This window comes from Argentina anserina, chromosome 4, assembly GCF_933775445.1.
Source record: "Argentina anserina chromosome 4, drPotAnse1.1, whole genome shotgun sequence".
Taxonomy (NCBI): domain Eukaryota; kingdom Viridiplantae; phylum Streptophyta; class Magnoliopsida; order Rosales; family Rosaceae; genus Argentina; species Argentina anserina.
The window spans coordinates 16550240-16569177 of NC_065875.1; the positions used below are offsets into that span (position 1 = coordinate 16550240).

At 35.7% G+C, this 18938-nt stretch overlaps 1 protein-coding gene and 1 long non-coding RNA gene across 4 annotated transcripts; both read right to left on the bottom strand.

Moving 5' to 3' along the window:
* Positions 1–2827: 2827 nt before the first annotated feature.
* LOC126792010 (uncharacterized) lies at positions 2828–8604 on the bottom strand. Of its 3 annotated transcripts, XR_007671903.1 has the most exons (9): positions 8340–8604; positions 7378–7461; positions 6937–7233; positions 5516–5578; positions 4639–4730; positions 4486–4564; positions 4145–4272; positions 3360–3556; positions 2828–3059 (listed from the first exon to the last, which is right to left on the bottom strand). It is a non-coding gene; the product is annotated as an uncharacterized LOC126792010 (long non-coding RNA). The 3 variants fall into 3 exon arrangements; XR_007671902.1 differs by having other exon boundaries at positions 3425–3556; positions 5516–7233; XR_007671901.1 differs by having other exon boundaries at positions 5516–7233.
* A 2326-nt stretch (positions 8605–10930) lies between these two features.
* LOC126792272 (protein NRT1/ PTR FAMILY 5.10-like) lies at positions 10931–12995 on the bottom strand. Its single transcript, XM_050518733.1, has 3 exons — positions 12917–12995; positions 12563–12792; positions 10931–12211 (listed from the first exon to the last, which is right to left on the bottom strand). Exons 1-3 carry the CDS (start codon positions 12993–12995, stop codon positions 10931–10933), a joined length of 1590 nt encoding a protein of 529 aa, XP_050374690.1.
* Positions 12996–18938: the final 5943 nt, after the last annotated feature.

An 18938-nucleotide genomic window follows, 5' to 3' on the forward strand; every position in this document is an offset into this window, starting at 1 on the left:
CGGGTGTTTACTCCGAGACTTGTTGGCTGCTCCAGAGTCTGATCTCTTGCGCTTAAAACTGGGCTGGGAGTGGACTGTGGCGGCGAGGAGGAGGAGGAGGAGAAGAAGAGTGATGTTGGTTTTTGATTGGTTTAGTGTGAAGAGGGTTTTGGGTTTGGAATGGGAAGAAGGGCGGCCATGGATGGAGGAGCTTTTTGATCTCAACACCGATGGCTCTCTTGGTAACATTCCAGAAACCACCTGTGCGACTTTAAATAGTTACTTTTTAGGGATTGCAAGATTGTTCAAACCCAGTGGTATTTGGATTTGAATTATCAGAAAAGAATGAAAGATTGATGATGTGAGCAGAAATTGAAAAATCTGGGGTTTGGTTTTGGTGTTTTCAGTCTCTCACTCTCTTTGGTTCTTCTTAATCTTCTTGGTTCCTCTTTTCTCTCTCAAGAACGAGTCTCTGGTTCAAGATCGGAGACCATACCATAAAACCCCATTTCACCCACCTCAAATCTACATTAACCCCTCTCTCTACTGCCCATATCAGCCAAAACAAAACAAAAAGTATTAACGTTAACTGAAAAAGGGTGACACGTGTCCCCCGACAGAGGTGGTTAGACGAAGTGGTGGTTGATTCTAGAATTCACCCACAAAATGATATTTATCATTCATCCATCTTGTACATCACTAGACAGTATGCCCGCACTTTGCTGCGGGTGATATATTGGACTATGTATGCAGATCATTTCAACAAAAGACTCGGACATTTATTGGAGTTGGAATTTCTTTTTCCCAGGATATTCATCACAATCCCACTGCATTGGTTCTACAGAGAAATGTAAAACTATGCAGACATAAGTATTATGTATTGTTTGGGTCACAAAAGCCAATGAGCTTACAGTGAAAATAAAAAATATCAGACAATTAATCAAAACATAAATCTTTCAAATTGAAGTCACTATAATTCAATGGACATAGCAGTTCAACAACTTTCATATGATGGGAAGAATAGTCAACGAAATATCGGCGATAATTTCGTTTTTTTCGCCTAAGGATATATATTTCATATACCAGTTCAATTTCGTCAGATATTTTTAAAATTTCTCGATATATCGCAATATTTTCGAAATTTCCCGACTAAAACAACACTACGCCACGTGTCGCCAACACAAATTAAAATTTAAACATGCTTTTGAGGGGAGTCGAACTCCTAACCACATGGTTAGACACCCAACAACCTTACCATCTCAACCAAATCATGTTATTGTTCTTTTATGCAATTATTATGATATATACCATCTTACAAATAAAATTTGATAAATTGTCTAATCCCAACTAATTTTACTAGTTTTTTTTTTCCTTCCTTATTATTCAACTACAAGTCAGTTGTTAGCTAATTTTTAATTTCTTTCCTTTGTTAACTTTACTATACTATAAATACATAAAAAATGTAATGCATTGTTGCACCACTACTATTTCATTTGTTTTTCTTAAGATTTTTCTTCCACTTACCTACTGTCATATAAATCATATAAATTGATGATGAATTTATGAGAGAAGCTCAACAATGCATTATTCACTATATTCTTTTCAAGTCAATTAGATGTTTATACTTTAAAATCAATTTTTACGAATTCTCGATGGTTGTTTCATCTCAAATAACTACAATTATTATAGACTAAAAAATATATAATATTTTCTTATGAAATATAGTAGACAATTGATTAAAGAAACATCTCTCAAAATTACATCCAAATTTTCTATGTTTTTATTTAAATTTCCATCAATTTTCTCAATTATTTTTCAAGATTGATATTTCCCCGATATATCCGTCGAAATTTTCATTTTTTGAACCCTCGATATTTCCGTAATTACCGATATTTTAGTCCTTGCATTCATCATACTCTGCCAAAATCCAAGAAATTTCAATGACTAAAATCCTTTCAGAATAAATGGTATGTTCATGAATCATGACCATGATAAATACTCTATTGTACTATTATACTTACCAAAGCAAAAAAAAAATTAGTTACATTCTTTTCAGCATACAACAAACCATAATTTACAGTGAACTCTTTACATTTTGGCTTATGAATATGCAAGCATAGTTTTGGAAAATAATTAAACAGCCATAAACTAAAATGCCTTCTTAATAGATTGAAACTGACCAAATAACAATTGAGTACTTGAATAGCATATTCATAGTTTTGGCAAATAATTAAACAGCCATAAACTAAAATGCCTTCTTAATAGATTGAAACTGACCAAATAACAATTGAGTACTTGAATCAGGTGGTTGATGACCACAAATAAGTTTTTTTTATCTTGCAACATAGATTTCCATGCGAAAGTAAGTTCCGTAATAATAATAATCTAGAGTGGCAAAGAGCTACTTACATAATCAGGAATATACTAACGGACAAAACAATTAACTTCTTTTCTTTCCTTGCCTTTTTGCTCACCAACTTACTCACGGATAAAGCAATCAACTTCTTTCTTTCTTGTGTTTAGCAACCAACCGAAACAAAATAAATTAACAAAAAAAAGTCTTTGTGCTTGCTGAAAAATTAAGCGGTAGGCTTAAGTTGGCATTCTTATAGGTATGACATTTATAGGCAAATGTGTCGTGGTTAAATTGATTATGATAATGCACAGTTAAAAATGGCTTGTAACAAATATATTTTCATAAAACATAACAGTTGTTGGTTTGAAAGAGCTAAATTACAAGGATAAATTGTCCACTATTTATCAATCAATATTGGCTCCACACGCATCATTGTTTCGACAGTGGAATTGTAAGTTGATAGTATATGTCAAATAGGTTAGTGGGAGCGAAATTACATGAATCAATTTCCCACTATATAAGTCAATATTGATACAACATGCATCAACATTTAGATTGTGGAGTGTTAGCCAACATTATAATATATATATATAGCTCCTAAAATTGCTAGAAATTGGACTCAAAGAGTACCTTGTATAGATCTCATTACTCGCGTGACATAAAGCAAAATACAATGTAGAATACGTGCTTGTTGAGAACTCAACGCTGTACTACATCTTCTTCTCTGTCACAATCAAAATCCGCACACAATTATATGAGAAGATGAGTTCCAGGATAACTCAAGTAGCAAAAAAAAAACACATTATTTAAAATCTTGAATCATGTTGTCGCCTAGTAAACTCTCAGGAAAACCTATTCTACATTATGATCAGACACTCGTCACTGATCAAGACAAAAAAAATGCAAAAATTGAATGCACCCAAGTTCAAAGAAAGCACAGGGCTCAATCACGTAGCTACAAAAATGCTCAATTATTGTATGCTTAAATCTTCTCCAAAAACCGCATTCGTGACCCCTAAATTACCTGGAAAAGCATAGTAATTGGTGACCTGCATCTGATAGAGAATACCAATGATCTTGAGCATTTACCTAAAGTTATTTCCGAACAAATGACTTCACATAAGTTCTTCAAATGTTGAGTCATCTGTTGTCAATGCTTGATCCGGATGCATGAGGGTCTCAGAATCCTTCTTCAACATCCCCTTCTCTCTTTTTCCTTTCCTATAAAGTACAAATAAGATGAAATCAGAATTGTATAATTGAGATTTAAGATGAAGAACATAAGAAATTGTAAAACATGAAACAGTATATAAACATTAACCCTCCTAAACTCGACCAACCGCAATGTGTTCTATTTTCTAAAGTCAACGAAAGAAGAACTACATAAATCATCTAATCTAAAATGATTAATTAATTTACCAAAAGTAAATAGCAATGGAAAGGTGCATCTGTGATATCATCTTTGTAAGGCACATATATGCATTAGATTCTAGAAACACCCAATACTTTAGGTAGATCAAAGTTAATGACAATGGATAGATAGCTGCATCTTCCATCTTTCAATACATTTCATATTGCAGTAGTATAAATCCAAATACCCACAACATTAATCTCACATTTGGGCATTTGATAGAATCTCAGTCACACTTAGCTTCAAACTGACTCTTGATGAAAAATGAGTCAATATGTTCAGGCAAAAGTGTCCAAGCTTTAGCAGAATCATACATATAAGAGAAAAAAAAAATACCATTTCACATGTTGAATCAAAATTCTAAGAATGGAGACTGGGAAAGGTGTATATTGTAGAACCTTGGCCTTCTCTCCATTTATTGGGAATGGTGATAGGTCCATGTTGTTTGACGACGCCGTATAGATCCCGAGCAATCTTTATAGATTTCCAATGAAACACATGACTGGGAACTATGGATTTGCTCAATCTGCAAGCTTCAACAGAGAGAACCATGTGGTGGAGATCGTAAGCCGAAAAATTTGAAAGCGTATGGATCATACTTGCATGTGGTTTCGGCTTTTGAATAGATCAATAGCAAGACACTGATGGTCTGATGTAAATGAAATGAATGTTTCCAATGGAGTAGACTTGCTGAGGAAAAGCAAACCTAATTGCAAAAGCTGGAGGAAGGAGAACGAACCAGTGGAGATCAAGGGTAGGGAAGAAATTATGACGCGTGTAGGTCCCCGTTTAATTTGATACCACAAAGAATTGCAGGGCTGCAATTAATATGGAAGTAAGGTCCCCGTAATTTTCTCGACAAAACATCAGCGAGGACAAAGTCGGAACATACCATTCTGTAGTTTGTGAACAGTTTAGCACAACTCCCAAAACTCACCAAATATTAGAGACTAGTGGTGAGGCCGCGCTCCGCAGCGGTGTTTGCTAGAGTAATTACAGTTTACAGATGAATGAAAAGATTAGTTTCATTTATATATTTTTGGTCGCGGCATTACACTTCATAAGACAGTGGCCAGTTCTTTATTACATAAAAAAAAACAAATGCAAATTGGTTGGCATAGTTCATATGTTTGAACCATCCCTAAACCTATTTCTACATGAACCCCCACCGTCTGTTTGTCTTTCACTATCAACATTGGAAAACATAATATAACACTGTTAAATGTGGCTTGTATAATGAGAATATTTTGACAAACAGATATTATACCTTGAAGTTTTGATAATCATACTGCATTTATGTTCTTGTTGATTTGAGATATATTACAGTAGAAAATATGTTAAGACATGATGACAAACAGCTATAACATACCATCATACTAACTTGTATCTAAAATATTGAAATCGTTGTGTGATGATTCCTCTGTTACATAACCACAGTTTTCTTTACTACTAACATAAACATAGACAAATAGATCACATAGACTGATAAACAATAAAAAGAAAATGTTGGCCTAATCATTAACAAAAATAAATGATTGATTGAAGAAAAATACAATATAGATTCATTTAAAATATAACAATATATCAAAGCACATTCTTCAGAAAAGAAATATATTAAAGCACTTTCAACCCTTCAAAAACATTAACAGCCCGACTCATCTAGCAACAAAAAACATGGCCCTTCAGATCAATAAATGACAAATGTTTTGCTTAAAATTCATGAAAAGATAAACAGTCCACAATATGACTAATGGTTATCTATAACTTACACAATCAACAGCAAATATGCTCTGCAACAGCAACCAGCTTCAACAGAAGATATCTATATCCAACTACAACCAAATCCACAGATTATAGCTGAAGTCAAGCAGGATAGAAGATTATAGAACAATGAAGATAAATAAGACACCAATTTGTAGATTCTATCTATTCAGGAATGATATCATGTGGGGAGAGGAGTTATCCCACCCAAATTTTACAAAAAAGGTAAATTTTGTCAACCAAAACAGAATCCCAATGCAGCCAAGGACACCAAGTATTTATCAAACCCACTCGGACAATTAGAACAAAATATACTTTCTAGTAGCCCAACAAAATGAGCATACCTAATATAAGTAATATCTCTTCCACTGTTGAAGGGAAGGCATACCCATCATTCAATATAGCCGACTTATTCAGGAGTCGGTTTGTATTCAACCTCATTTTGATATGATTTAATGAAATCAATCCTAATATAGGCATTTTGTTTCCCATATATGTAGTGAGAGTTTGAAAGGCTTACAAATATAAGCCTGCAATTCACTTTAGATAGTAGATAGGAAGACTCATTAGTCATTACTCATTAGCATTGCAATAGTGCCAGCTCGGTTACCATTCATGTGTCGAGTGAGTTACTCACTTCTAAGTCAAGTTTTTATATCAAAAAGATAATTATTTATGTACACAGAAGTGGCTAATTGTTCATATCATCATGACAATTCTGTTAATTATATTTTCACTTTGAGAGGCAGTAAGATATAATAATAGTTTAGTTCAATTAGTTTTGTCTAAACAATGTCATTACAGTAGCCGACTAAGTGAGGTACTCTAAATGAAACAAAGTTTACTTCTAAGTGATATCATTCTAACAAACCAATATGAGAACCCCAAACCCCTGCATCACCCCAAGTAAGAGACACAGTTATATCTCCTTCTATCTCTTTCACTTTCAAATGTTCCAGACTTTACATATTATAAACAGGCTGGGTCAGTCTTTGTTGAAGTGGAAAAAATATGCTCCAAATCACACAGATTACTAACAAGTTAGGTATGCAGTTCGCGTAGTTTAGACATTAAGGTGTCTACCACTCATCCATATCTCTGTGTATGTATATGTATGGGAAAAGACCAAAAACATAAACAACTCAAAACCATGATCAACTATAGTCAACCACAACCTTACAAATAAATGGATCAAAATCCAACATGAACAGGAAGAAACAAAAGGATGAAGCTGACTTGGTCTCTAACACGAAAACAAAACCATGTCAATCCAGACACAACCACAGTCAATCTGTTGACCAACTCAATCCACATATCAAAATCATGAAATCGAAACTACAACTTCAAACAACTAAAAAAGACCCACACCGTACACACATAACATACCAAAATCTTATTATGGAGGAACCATAAAGCTTAAACAAATTACCTCAACTCCTTACTGTCCTTGTACAAACCCACATTTAGCAGCAAATGGGCCGGAAAAAAAAAAGAAAAAAAAAAGGTTGAAAGAAAATAAACCATCAGAAAGATCATCAAAGCAAATCCAGAATGAAAGAATAAGAAATCGAAATCAAGCACACCAATGACACCTGGAGCTCGAAATATTCTTAAGATATAGGATTGACTCAGTCAACAGTTCTCCTTATGCTTCTGAGTAGCTGCAATCCAAAAATTGAGTTCTTGAAATTTAAAACTTGATAGGTCGTAGCAGCAGAGGCCATATCTGTAAATGGAAGAAAGAAGCAGTAGACCTCAATAGTAAAATGTTAGGAAATGAATTAATACCCAAAATCCCAAGTCTGTAAAATAGGCAGACCCAGAAAATAATCAAATACACAGTAGAAGAAGAGAGGGAAAGATTTATTACCTGATTGTTGGGAAGTTTGGTGACCCTGCCAATTTGAGAGAGCATTGGAATAAGAAGATCTGTCAAGATGATCAATTAAGAGATCTGCAAAATTAAGAAAGCGGATTCACCAAACCAATTAAACTGCATCATATTATTCATATATACGTTTAACATTAGAAGCAAAATAATCAGAGGATACATTATCCCACCATTATCCATAACCCAATTGAATTACATTAGTAGAAACTAAGACAACAACAAAAACACTCAAATGATGACCAACCTGATTAGAAATTTAACTCTAAACTCATACTGAACAGCAGCAAATTCACAGAAACACATGAATAAAAAAACTAACTGAAGAGAAACAGATGTCTTTTCTCATAAATAGGGAACAAAAAAAAAGAATTTTTATAAATTGAAGCCCGAATTAACCATAGGCAGAATCTAGAACATAGGAATCCCGAAAATAAACCCTGATCGAATATAGGCAGAACAAAAAATAACTCAAGAACACAAATGAAACCATCGAAAAACATAAAGAAATTGAGTACACACAAATACAAACCGAAATTACAAACCCTTCTCAGTGAAGGATCAAATTAGCACAAACGATCAAATACAAATATATAGAATTTCCACAATCCATAGAACAAATTGGAAAGCAAGAGAAAATAAAACATCTGTGGAAACAATAAATCTAACAACCCCACTGAAGAAGAGAATAACTCAAGGAACTTCGATGGGTAGGGAGCAGCAATTTGATTCAGGAACAAACGAATTCTCTTAGTTATCTCTCTCACAGTTATCAAACAATCGCACATGACACCACCGTCTTTCTACTGAAGCAAAACAGGTGTCACACAAATAAACCCTTCTATACATGCAGCCACACAAACAGGCACCTGAAAGCCCAAAAATCAACAAATCGATTTCAATTAAAACAAAACCAAGAATTCATAACCCAGAAGGGTTTTTACCTGTTCCGTCTCTTCAAGATTAACTCCAAAGCTGAGGTCTTGGTCTGCGCCACAGAGGTCGTCTGGTGTCCTCACTTCTTCCTTATCTTGACGTCGCCGAATCCTTAAGCCTTCGATCAGCTCGTCAAGTTCTCCAATTTTTTTGATTGGGAGTCTAATCTATGCTATAATTTATCATTAATTACATAGAGAGATTGATTGGTACCTCTGAATTGAAGCTAGAAGACGAAGAGAAGAACTGAAGCATCTGTGGTGAAGACTGAAGAGAACGATAGGCAACTGAGAAAAGTGAGGGCACAGCTCAGTGTCACCCCAACCCATCTTTAGTAGTTAGTAACCAGTGGCATTTTATGTTTATACCCTCACCTTTCATCTCTGTTGGCTTTACATCTCAGGGTAAAACCGTCCGCACACTGTACAGTGTCAAGTCGTACATCCACCCACGCTTAATAGCAGGGAAATTAGAGAGTAAACTAGTTATAATACCCGCGCTTTGTTACGGGATTTACAACCAAAATGCTTGTAATTTTTTTATTAAAAAACTTTTTTGTTAATTGCTATATAAGTGAAACATGTACACAATATAGTCTAATGCATTTCTTCTAATAGTTTTTCACGGATGAGTGCATGCAAATAAGAGAGTTAGCCTACATATAAGAAATAATTTTTCCCTCTTATCTCAATATGCAACTTGCTACTTGCTTTAGTTTATCTCAAGGTTTTTAACACTTCCAAATTCCAATTCAATGCTTAAGAATGAAGGCAGTAGGTCCTCTGCTGTTGAAGGTGCTACATTATAACAATCCATTGGTTTGTCTACAATAATTACCATCTGTAATTCAGTTAAGCATCTATTAGCTTGTCAACTCCCAAAAATGATGGACAAAAAACAGAAGTACTTATGTCATCAAAAGCTGAACTTTAACGACATATGAAGATTACGGAATGGAACAAATATATCGAATTTCATCCAAAGTTTTTTTTGATGTGTATTCTCTCATATTCTAAACTAAGCAACAAAAGAAAATAAAAAATGAGATAAAATATTTTTTATGAGCATAGAGAATAAAAAATTACCTTTTGTAGCATATGCTTCTCATCTTAATCCAGTGGTAGATACGGTATGATGAACTGTTGTAACAGTCATGTAGAAGTTTATATGAAATACAACACAAACATCATTAACAATTACTGAGTTTCATTGCCATGGAAAAGATGAAGTTAGAATGATGTTGTTACCATGAAAGAGATTAGCAAATGATTGTGTTCCATATAGAATAGTTGATGATTGTTCTTTTATGATTCCTATTATCGAAAACAGTGTGTAGACGTTTGGTGCCCATTTACGGTTATGTGTTCCAAATGTGGATATTAAAGACATGCGGTGGAAAAATTTGGAATGCATACAAAGTAAGATGGCTAATTCATAATTCATCAATATAACAATGTGTTATGCAAACGAAATCCACACAAAACCAAACAATAAAAACACGAAATAGATCAATAGAGCTACCAAATCCCGCCAAAATCATATCAAATTAATCTAATTTCCCTAGTACATATATGAAATTAAAAAACGTTTGCGCCTGAAGAAAAATGAGGTAATTGCACTTCCAAAATATGAACTTTGAAGAATAATGAAGAATCGAAGATTTTTAGGAGTCTGAGAACAAAACCCATACAAAACAAAATGCTTAAATGGTAGACACCCAAATGTAAAAAAGTGAATAACCAAATAGAAGCTTACCCATAACTTAATATGTAAAAAATCTCTGATAGCTACTCCGCGCTCGGTCATGGGAACTCCTCATCCTCCCTCTATCTCTCTATGTAGATCAGACAAATGCCCAACAACCGAGACAAATGCAAATGATCAGTTGAAAATTCCTTTAAAATCAAAACTCAATGAGTTCAAAACCATTAGAAACAAATAACACATTCAAACTGAAAACTGCTATTACCAAGACCGTGTGCTTGAATTTGATCAAACATATTCGTTCTCAGTTTTAGTGGTCATTCTAAGGTGAATATCTAGTCTCAGGAAAGCGTAGATATGGAGAAAGAAGAGACCGACGTCTGATGCGATGAGAGAAATTCATTATGGCGATCAAATTCTTTCAGTGGTTTACGGAAGCTTCACGATAGAGACTAATGTAGTGGAAAACCCTTTTATTTATTAAACTTGCCGACTGCAATCTCACATTTTCCCTCCTCTAATAATTTTCAGACAATTTTACCCTTTGTGAACAGTATAGCGCGCTTCCCAAATCTCACTAAATATTAGATAGTAAATTGGAATGTCAGTGAACAAATGAACTAGCTAAATTGCAGCTAGTGTTTAGAAAAGATAGATGCGCATTTTGAAAGATTAAACATTACATTTAGTTACGAATTACATATGGGTTTGCCTTATTGCAGATTAAGCAATCACGTACGTACACTATTCTGGACATAAACAAACCAAGTATCTACATGTTACTGATTAAATATCAAAAGAAACTACCACAACAATCAAAACTCGACGTCGTTTCTTCCAACTGCGGAGTCTTAGAAACACCTGAGGTCTGAAGATACATCCGGGTGAGGCATATTTACTGTTTTTGTATGTACGGCGATTCACTTTGTTCATTTCCATCTGGTTCGCAACATACTTGCGCATTACCATCCTCCTTTCTATAGAAGTAAACAGCAACGAAAAAGTAATAGCAAAGGTTAGCAACGCCAATGAATACTAGTACCCGGTAGTACTTGTCCAGACGATTCATGTATACATCATTAACCAACCAAGTTCGTCCAAACCCGACAATACTAACTGCGGTTAGTACTGTTCCAATACCCAGGACTAATTCACCAGCGTAGGATCCATAATACATTGCCTTTCTCTTACCATTAGCCTCAACTCGATCGGCAAAAAACTCGACCAGCCCATCTGCCGCCAACCCTCTCATAAACCCTAACAGGGAGAATTGTGGAATTAACCATACAATACTCAGGGAAACAGGCCTAGGATTGCTGTCATCATATTCTGTAGAAATCTTACTTCTCCTACGAATCTCAACTTGCCAAGCAGCAACCATACACAGCACTGAGCAAACTAAACCACAACCGATCTTGGCCAGCGTAGCACGGTTTGACTGTTTTGGAATTACTAACCTCCAAATAAATGAGATCACAAACCTTGATAAGGATTGGAGTATAACAAAATAAAAGGATATCGATGGGAGCTCAGAGTTCTTCAGAAGATTCATTTGCTCAAAAAAGAAGGTGCTTCCCGTTGCGTCCACCAGACTGTATACGATGAAGGCTAGGCACATGACTAGCATTTCTTTGTAATAACGTTTTCTGGAAACGGGTTTGAGCCAGAACTTCCAGTCTGCAGCTGTTTCTTTAGATGGAGCGAGACTTTTGACGGCTTGGCAGAGTCCAGGATTTCGTGGTGCATCTTCTACTGCTGGATCATTTGTTTCATTTCTTATATTTCTGTAATACGCGAAGACACCATACCAGAACAACAAGTAAGAAACAACAACAACGACCACTGAGAGAAATAGTTGAGTTTCCCAAGATCTATTTACAATTGCAAGAGGTACCGCTGCACCAATGAACCAGGGGTGGCTCCATAAAGCCGTTTGACGGGTTTCTACACGTTTTTGCTTGTCTTCTTCTTCTTCAGCACTACTTGTTTCGGGTAATTTAATCTTGTAATCTGCTTCACTCAAATATTGGTCATCGAGAAATTTATCCAAAGCAGCCGGCCGTCCAGCCTCGCCTATTGCTAACAGTAAACCCGCTCCGTAGAATACATAATCAGATAGATTGCCCCGGTCCTGGATGCCCACATACTTAGATACACTCCATAAGAGAACCAGTCCCTGCAGCATATATACGCGAGGTATATCATGAATAATTCTATCTAAAACGTTATATGCATTAAAAGAAATTTAATATTCTTGATTTGGAGTGAACTTGCTGGTCAATAGTTGCCAAGAGAAAGTTCACTAGATATTTCATATATTAACAAATTGATTTGGTTGTGTGCTAATTGTTACGGTGGAATACATGCATGCACTTGCGTTTAGTAGACACGACTGTAAACCATCCATCTAGCTAGCTAGGGACCCTAAACGTGCAAAGCATTTTACCCTCTTCTATTTATTGAGCTTGGAAAGAAGCACATCCTCCTAACTAAACTGTAACTTAAAGAGTTCGGTCAAACTACTTACAAGAAGATAGGCAGCATTTGTGGACGCAATCACCATAAAAGGACCGACGGTGTTAGAGATGAAAGCAAGGACAAACACCATGATACCTGATATCCCATTCAGCAGATTTATAGTAACCGCAGCCATATCGCTTGTCGGCTGCTTCCAATCGTTCCATAATACAACTGTGAGGTACGTTATCAATATCTGTATCACCACATGGTTCACGAAGCTATGGCTCAAGACCAAACCTACGTATATAAGTATTTCAACACGAGTTAGTTTCAGATGTTTAAAGTAAACTGCTAATCAAGCACGAATTTAATTAACACGCCGTCATGCCGATATGTACGTATAAGTTAAACTAATTAGTACCCCGGATGCATAAGGTAGCTTTGGAAAAGTAGACGTAGTTTCCCATCCACTTTCGCACTGAACTGAAGAGTTTCCACATTTTATACGCACTGCGGGATATGTACTGGAAATATAACCTGCATTTGCAAGCATAAAATTTAAACATCAGCTTCAAGCCTTCAAAATAAAGAACAAGAAATTATACCAGAAGTCTATTTCAAAATAATTAGGTTCAAGCAAATAAGATCAACAAAATAATAGTAATATATAACATATAACGTATCTGCCAGAAGATTCAGGATGCCTTGGCTATACCTTTAAATCAGTGTAAACCTTCAACAGCAGATCGAAGTGCTGTGCAGCCTTTTCTGTACATGCACTCTTTGAAGCTGCAGTTTTGATGTGAAGAGAAATGGGATGGGACTTCGGGTATTTATACCATGGCTTCCATCGTACAAGTTGACACGGGTGAGAGGAGACTTTCAAATTTTCCCAAGGACAAAAATTATGCAGTAATATTCTTCACAGGATATTTCCACGGCCTCATCCACTGGTTTTTTTTTCTATAGCAAGTTGGTCTTGGACTAATTCAGAAGTGCATGTTGAGATTTAGAAAAGAACAACTACAAGGTGAAATACGGTCTTAAGTTTAAGAAGAAATTTCCCACTTGATTAACATGACTAATTTTAGAAGTGCATGAATCGACATCATTATTTTAAAACCACTAAGGCTACTAGCTCTATCAAGAACCAGAACCAATTCCAAAACAATATGAGCAGTTGTTTCGGATTCAAGATCCGAATGCATGTACGTTTTGGGTCCCAAATACGGATCCAGTCTTACCCGAAAACGAGTGAGAAACAATGTGAGGCCATGCACAAACAACCTCATTCCCCGAGCCCAACAAGTTGGGCTTCCAAAAGGAGACGGTCCAAATGGGTGTACTCAGGCCACCCAAATAATTCGGTACCCAAACACCTCCAAACAGAGCAGCCCAGTCTCCTTCGACGAAGCAAGGAAACCCGTCGCCTTAATCAACGCCACCAATCACCGCTTCACAGCGGCGGGGCCAACCCACTTAGAAATGAGCCCTGCCCCTATCGAACTGCAGACCCAGAACTCAACCTACCCATCCCTACCACCGATCAACTACGTCGACTCGCACTTGATTACCCTTTGAGAAGAAGGGAGTTTTGTCAAAGTGGTTAGGCCACCAACTACTGCCACCCTTTAACTGTAGCAGAGTTGTGCTAGGTTTCATTCAAAATTTCTACAGATCTTTTTAGATTGTATTTTTTATAAACTCATTATTGATAAGTCTTCTTTAAAATAAACGCATGCATATTTTTCTTTATTTTACACACACTCCACGTAAGCAAACTTATTATATAGAGCGTACGTCTATAATTAATGGTGTTTTCCATTTTCCATGTTACTAATTTGTCCTTCAGATTATAGTATACTAGTATGTTATATTTGGTATGTTACTCAATCTTAGCATCAATTTGTATTTCAAGCAGTAAGCTAAAATTTAGTTGAATTTAATTTTATCTCATAAATTTTACATTCTTAATTTCTTACCTTATTTTATATTTTCTTTACTCACTTGATTATATATATATATATATATATATATTCTCTTCGTAGAAGTATTCCATTTTAAACAAAGTTTCATATTTTCTTTCAAAAGATGAAAAGAGACTTTGATTATAATCTTTAAAAATATTTGTATTCTTGTTTCAAGGTAAGGGAAGAAGGTAAGCGTCGATAGTACATACTTCTTGCATATGTCTCTCTGAGCTAATTGAAGAAGTATTCTGAAAGAATTGAAGAAGACAGAAGAAAGGGAAAATGTGTTTTGAACAACAAATTGGATTGCATTTCAGTCCTCACCTCACATCGATGCATTAATTTTCACAATCAGGAAAAAGTCTGATTGCAAGGTACATAATTTTTTTTCCTGTTGGCAATTTTTTTTCTCTCCTTTTAGGTATAATTATTCTTTCATGTTTAAACTTGATCGAGAGAACTTTTTACCCTCAACTATTTATAATTTTAATCTACCTATGAACTAAGTAAAGCTTGAGTAACTTAACATTGATTACCATAATATTATATGTGTATATATATATATATATATATATATATATATCAGTCCTCTTCTAGAGAGGAGCCCCGTTTTTAAAATAAAATACGGAGTTCCTTATTTAACTAACTTTTCGGTCACTTTTTCACATCTCCATCATTCAATAGTTAGGTATGTATGTATGGACCATCCATACAAAATTCCATTCAATTTGGTAGAGTATATATCATTTAATTAGTTAAGAAAAAATTAAATTTAATTAAACATAATATAACTAAGGTAGAGTATCTGTTAAGTGATATGTCATGTAGTTTATTATGTTTCTCAGGAAAAGCACAGCCGTCCCTTTTCTCTCTAGGTCTTCGACCTAGTGTTTCAAGAGCTTTTGCGGGAAGGGTGCGGCGACGGAGGTCTGACCTCGTCGTCTACACTAGGAGAACACCTCGTGTTCATCGGAGGAGGTGGTCTTCGAGCATCTGTTCAAAGACAGTGGTCGATTGGAGCAAGGTTGATTTGGAAAAGGGAAGGAGTGACGAAGGGAAGGCTTTGGTTGGCTTCACTACAGAGAAGGTTGTTGTATGGCGGTGGAAATCCGTTGGGGGTCCTGTGTTGGGTGAGTCGGCTGTTGAGTCACGTTTGTGGGGTTTCGACGACGCTACGTGGAAGCTTGAGTCTCTTAAGGAGTGGTTTTGCAGGAGTGGTGGTCTTACTCCTTCGCCTGTAGCGGGAAGATGAGGCCGATGTGGGTGATGGGGTGGTTAAGTCAACCACCGGAGACGACAGTATTGAGGTTGCACTCTGCAACCAAACTTTGGTGGGCCTAGGCCAAGATGTTTGGGCTTGCGCTCTTGGATGGCCTTATGTTTGGGCTGGTAAGGAGGGTGTTTTGCCACCCTCATTTATCACTTAGCTCTTTAATGGAGAGGCTGAATATGCTAAGAACACCCCTAATGGGTGTGTGTGTCTTCTGCTAGATCGGTTTCCCCTGGTATGCTGAATAAGTTAGCTGTGCTAACAGGCTTTAATAGTATGGTTAACAGTTTTGTGCCTATTCCCAGAGATTCAACATAGAAATGTTCAAAAATCTAGTTCATAGGTTTTTGTTATTCTACACATTTCATTTACGTCATAGTCCACGAGTACGGAATGTGTTCATAATGTAGCATATTTTACCCAGTTTTAATACATGACTTTCCTCGTTTTTCAAATAAAAAAGTGATATGCCATGTGGACTGAGAGGTGGCACAACCGCACGGGTTTGGTAAAGATGTTTGGGCACATATGATCTACTCCCACGCGTGGAATTGTAAAGGGAGACAAAAGATAATATTACTTGAACAAAAAATCAAAGAATCTTTTAGACTAACTAAATGATTTTGGTGGACATATAAATTATTATATATACCCGACACATATTTCACGTGACATACTCCCTTAATGTTATTGGTCCATTTTTTATTGTGATTGTTTCTGATTTGTTCTTATATGTAAATAAATTTTTGTCATTTTTACCGCGTGTCTGTTAATTATACCATAACGTAATATAATTGTTGGGCATACCACATGGCAGTACACATAATAATTACGTGTTGGACAGTTGGACTAATTCAGAAGTGCTGTTGAGATTTAGAAAATATCAGCTACAAGGTGAAATACGGTCTTTGTTTTAGAAGAAATTCGATCGAGCTACTTGGACTAATTTTAGAAGTGCATGTTGAGGTTCCAAAAGCAAAGGCGATCGTCCAACGTAAGAGGCAACAATACTAGTCTGCTGGCCTGTGACTTTGTTTGGGAGAATGAGCTAATGATCCATAGTCCCATAGCTATGTTAAACTGACCAGTTATGCTACGTGACGGACAATCAATCGACATCATTACAAGTTTACATCCACTGCGCTACTAGCTCTAAATTTCTAAAGTCTAGCTATAGAGTCATGTCCCAAGTTAAAAACCATGCAATTTTTCTCAAGATATTTTATGATGTGTTTAGCTCCAGAAATAACAGAGTAATTGCTCAAAAAAAAAAGAAAAAAAAAAGAACAGAGTAATTGCTGCGTTTGATTTTTTTTTTTGGGTACAAGTTGCTGCGTTTGATTTGATAGACAACGATAAAATAATAAAATATAAAATGACCAATTCATCTTGATGAACTATATAATATAACAATTAACCATTTGATGAACTATGTAATACAAAATTGACAATTTGACTCACCTTAATGGTTAATTGTACTAATGTATAATAACAAGCAAAGCGCATGGTTAATTGTACTCGCCCAGTTGTCTAAAGTCTCAACTACCCGTTCGTTTGTATTCAGTCTTGACATATTGTGTTTCCAACCACCAACTTATAAGTTATATTAGTTGTTGTCATTTTTCTAATATGAGACTGCGTTAAATCATGAACAAATTCTTTAAGTTGACCTTTGCAGTTTGCACTTAAAATCGATTAACATATTAGATTCTCGAATTGGGAAGTAGTACACATAGTCCCAAATTGGAGACTTGGCAAATTTATGCACGATGATTCAATTTTCACATTCAGATTTTAGCTCCATAAGTACTACTTTTTCATCCAACCCAAGACAACCCAATGCGCGCTAAATTGAGCAGCGCGCATAACATCGCAGCGATGCACCCACACCGACCAATCACCAATGTCGTGACACAACAACTCGCTGATGACTCATTAGCCACGTTTGAGCCAACAATATAGCCAATGAAATTCAATCCACTAATCTCCAGTAGCCTTTAGTGCTCCCCCTATCACCACCGATTCCCTAGCTACCACAAAAATGTTGTGTGGAATCCGCCAACAATCCCACACACACGGTTCTAATAATAAGAAGTAAATTTGTCGCACACCCCTATCATGTCCACCACTCTAAATAAATGTCAAATGTCTTTTATAATACTATGAATTTGTTGAGAAAAAAATGACACTTAACATTTACTTAGAGTAGTGGCATGAGGTGGGCGACAAATTTGCTTCCCTAATAATGTCGATATTCTCCCCACTTTAGCCGGCCGTTAGAGTCTTAGTATGAGATTTTTGTGTGTAGTATCAATATTTATAATAATAAAAATGACTTTTCATCTTTTCCAATAGTTTAAATCTAAGTCATAACTCATAAACTTATCAACTTGATCATATGACTCATATCATCCATAAGAATAAGTTTGGGAGAAAGAAAGAGTCAAATATCAGGGTTCAGAAATACCCCCACAACAATTGTAGACGACAAGACTGGTGCACACCTGCGGAACCCTTAAAAGAGAGTGACAAAAGATGATATTAGTCATATTACTTGAAAGAAATCAGAGAATCTTCTAGACTAATTAAATAAGTCCATGACTCCATGACAATATCGTGCTACTATAGTTCTTGTTGCTTAATTTATGACATTTGAAGACGAACACTGTGACGGGAACATTAACAAATAATCTTCCGGCCTGTGTGGTTAGACAGTTGACATTTGACAATGCTAGAATAGAAAAGTGAGTTTGAGGATCCGTCTTTTTACACCCCTCCTTAACAATAGAAAAGTGAGTTGACAATGAAAATACGTTCCCTCTTTCTAATTACATTATCCAGTTACGTTATTAATTTTGTTTAGTTTTAGTTTAGTAGCTTTCTTGTGACGTTGATTTAACCACTAGAATTCTAGCAATGCCAACTGGGTCTAGTGGCGACTGTGGCGGTTATCAATTAGTGACAAGCGATCGAAAAAACTCATTCTTAATTAAAATATGTAATTTAAAAAAATATATGTAAATTAATTGTTTCACTACTACTCTACCTCTAAAAAATAATATCTTGTTCCGGAAGAATTGTTATTCTACTGTTGTGTGTATTTTAAATTCATTATGTTTCCTGTTAGAGATAGATTCGCATCTATATAATAGATTATGACTCCGAATCCTACGTGATTGTGATTATATAATGCATATATATAA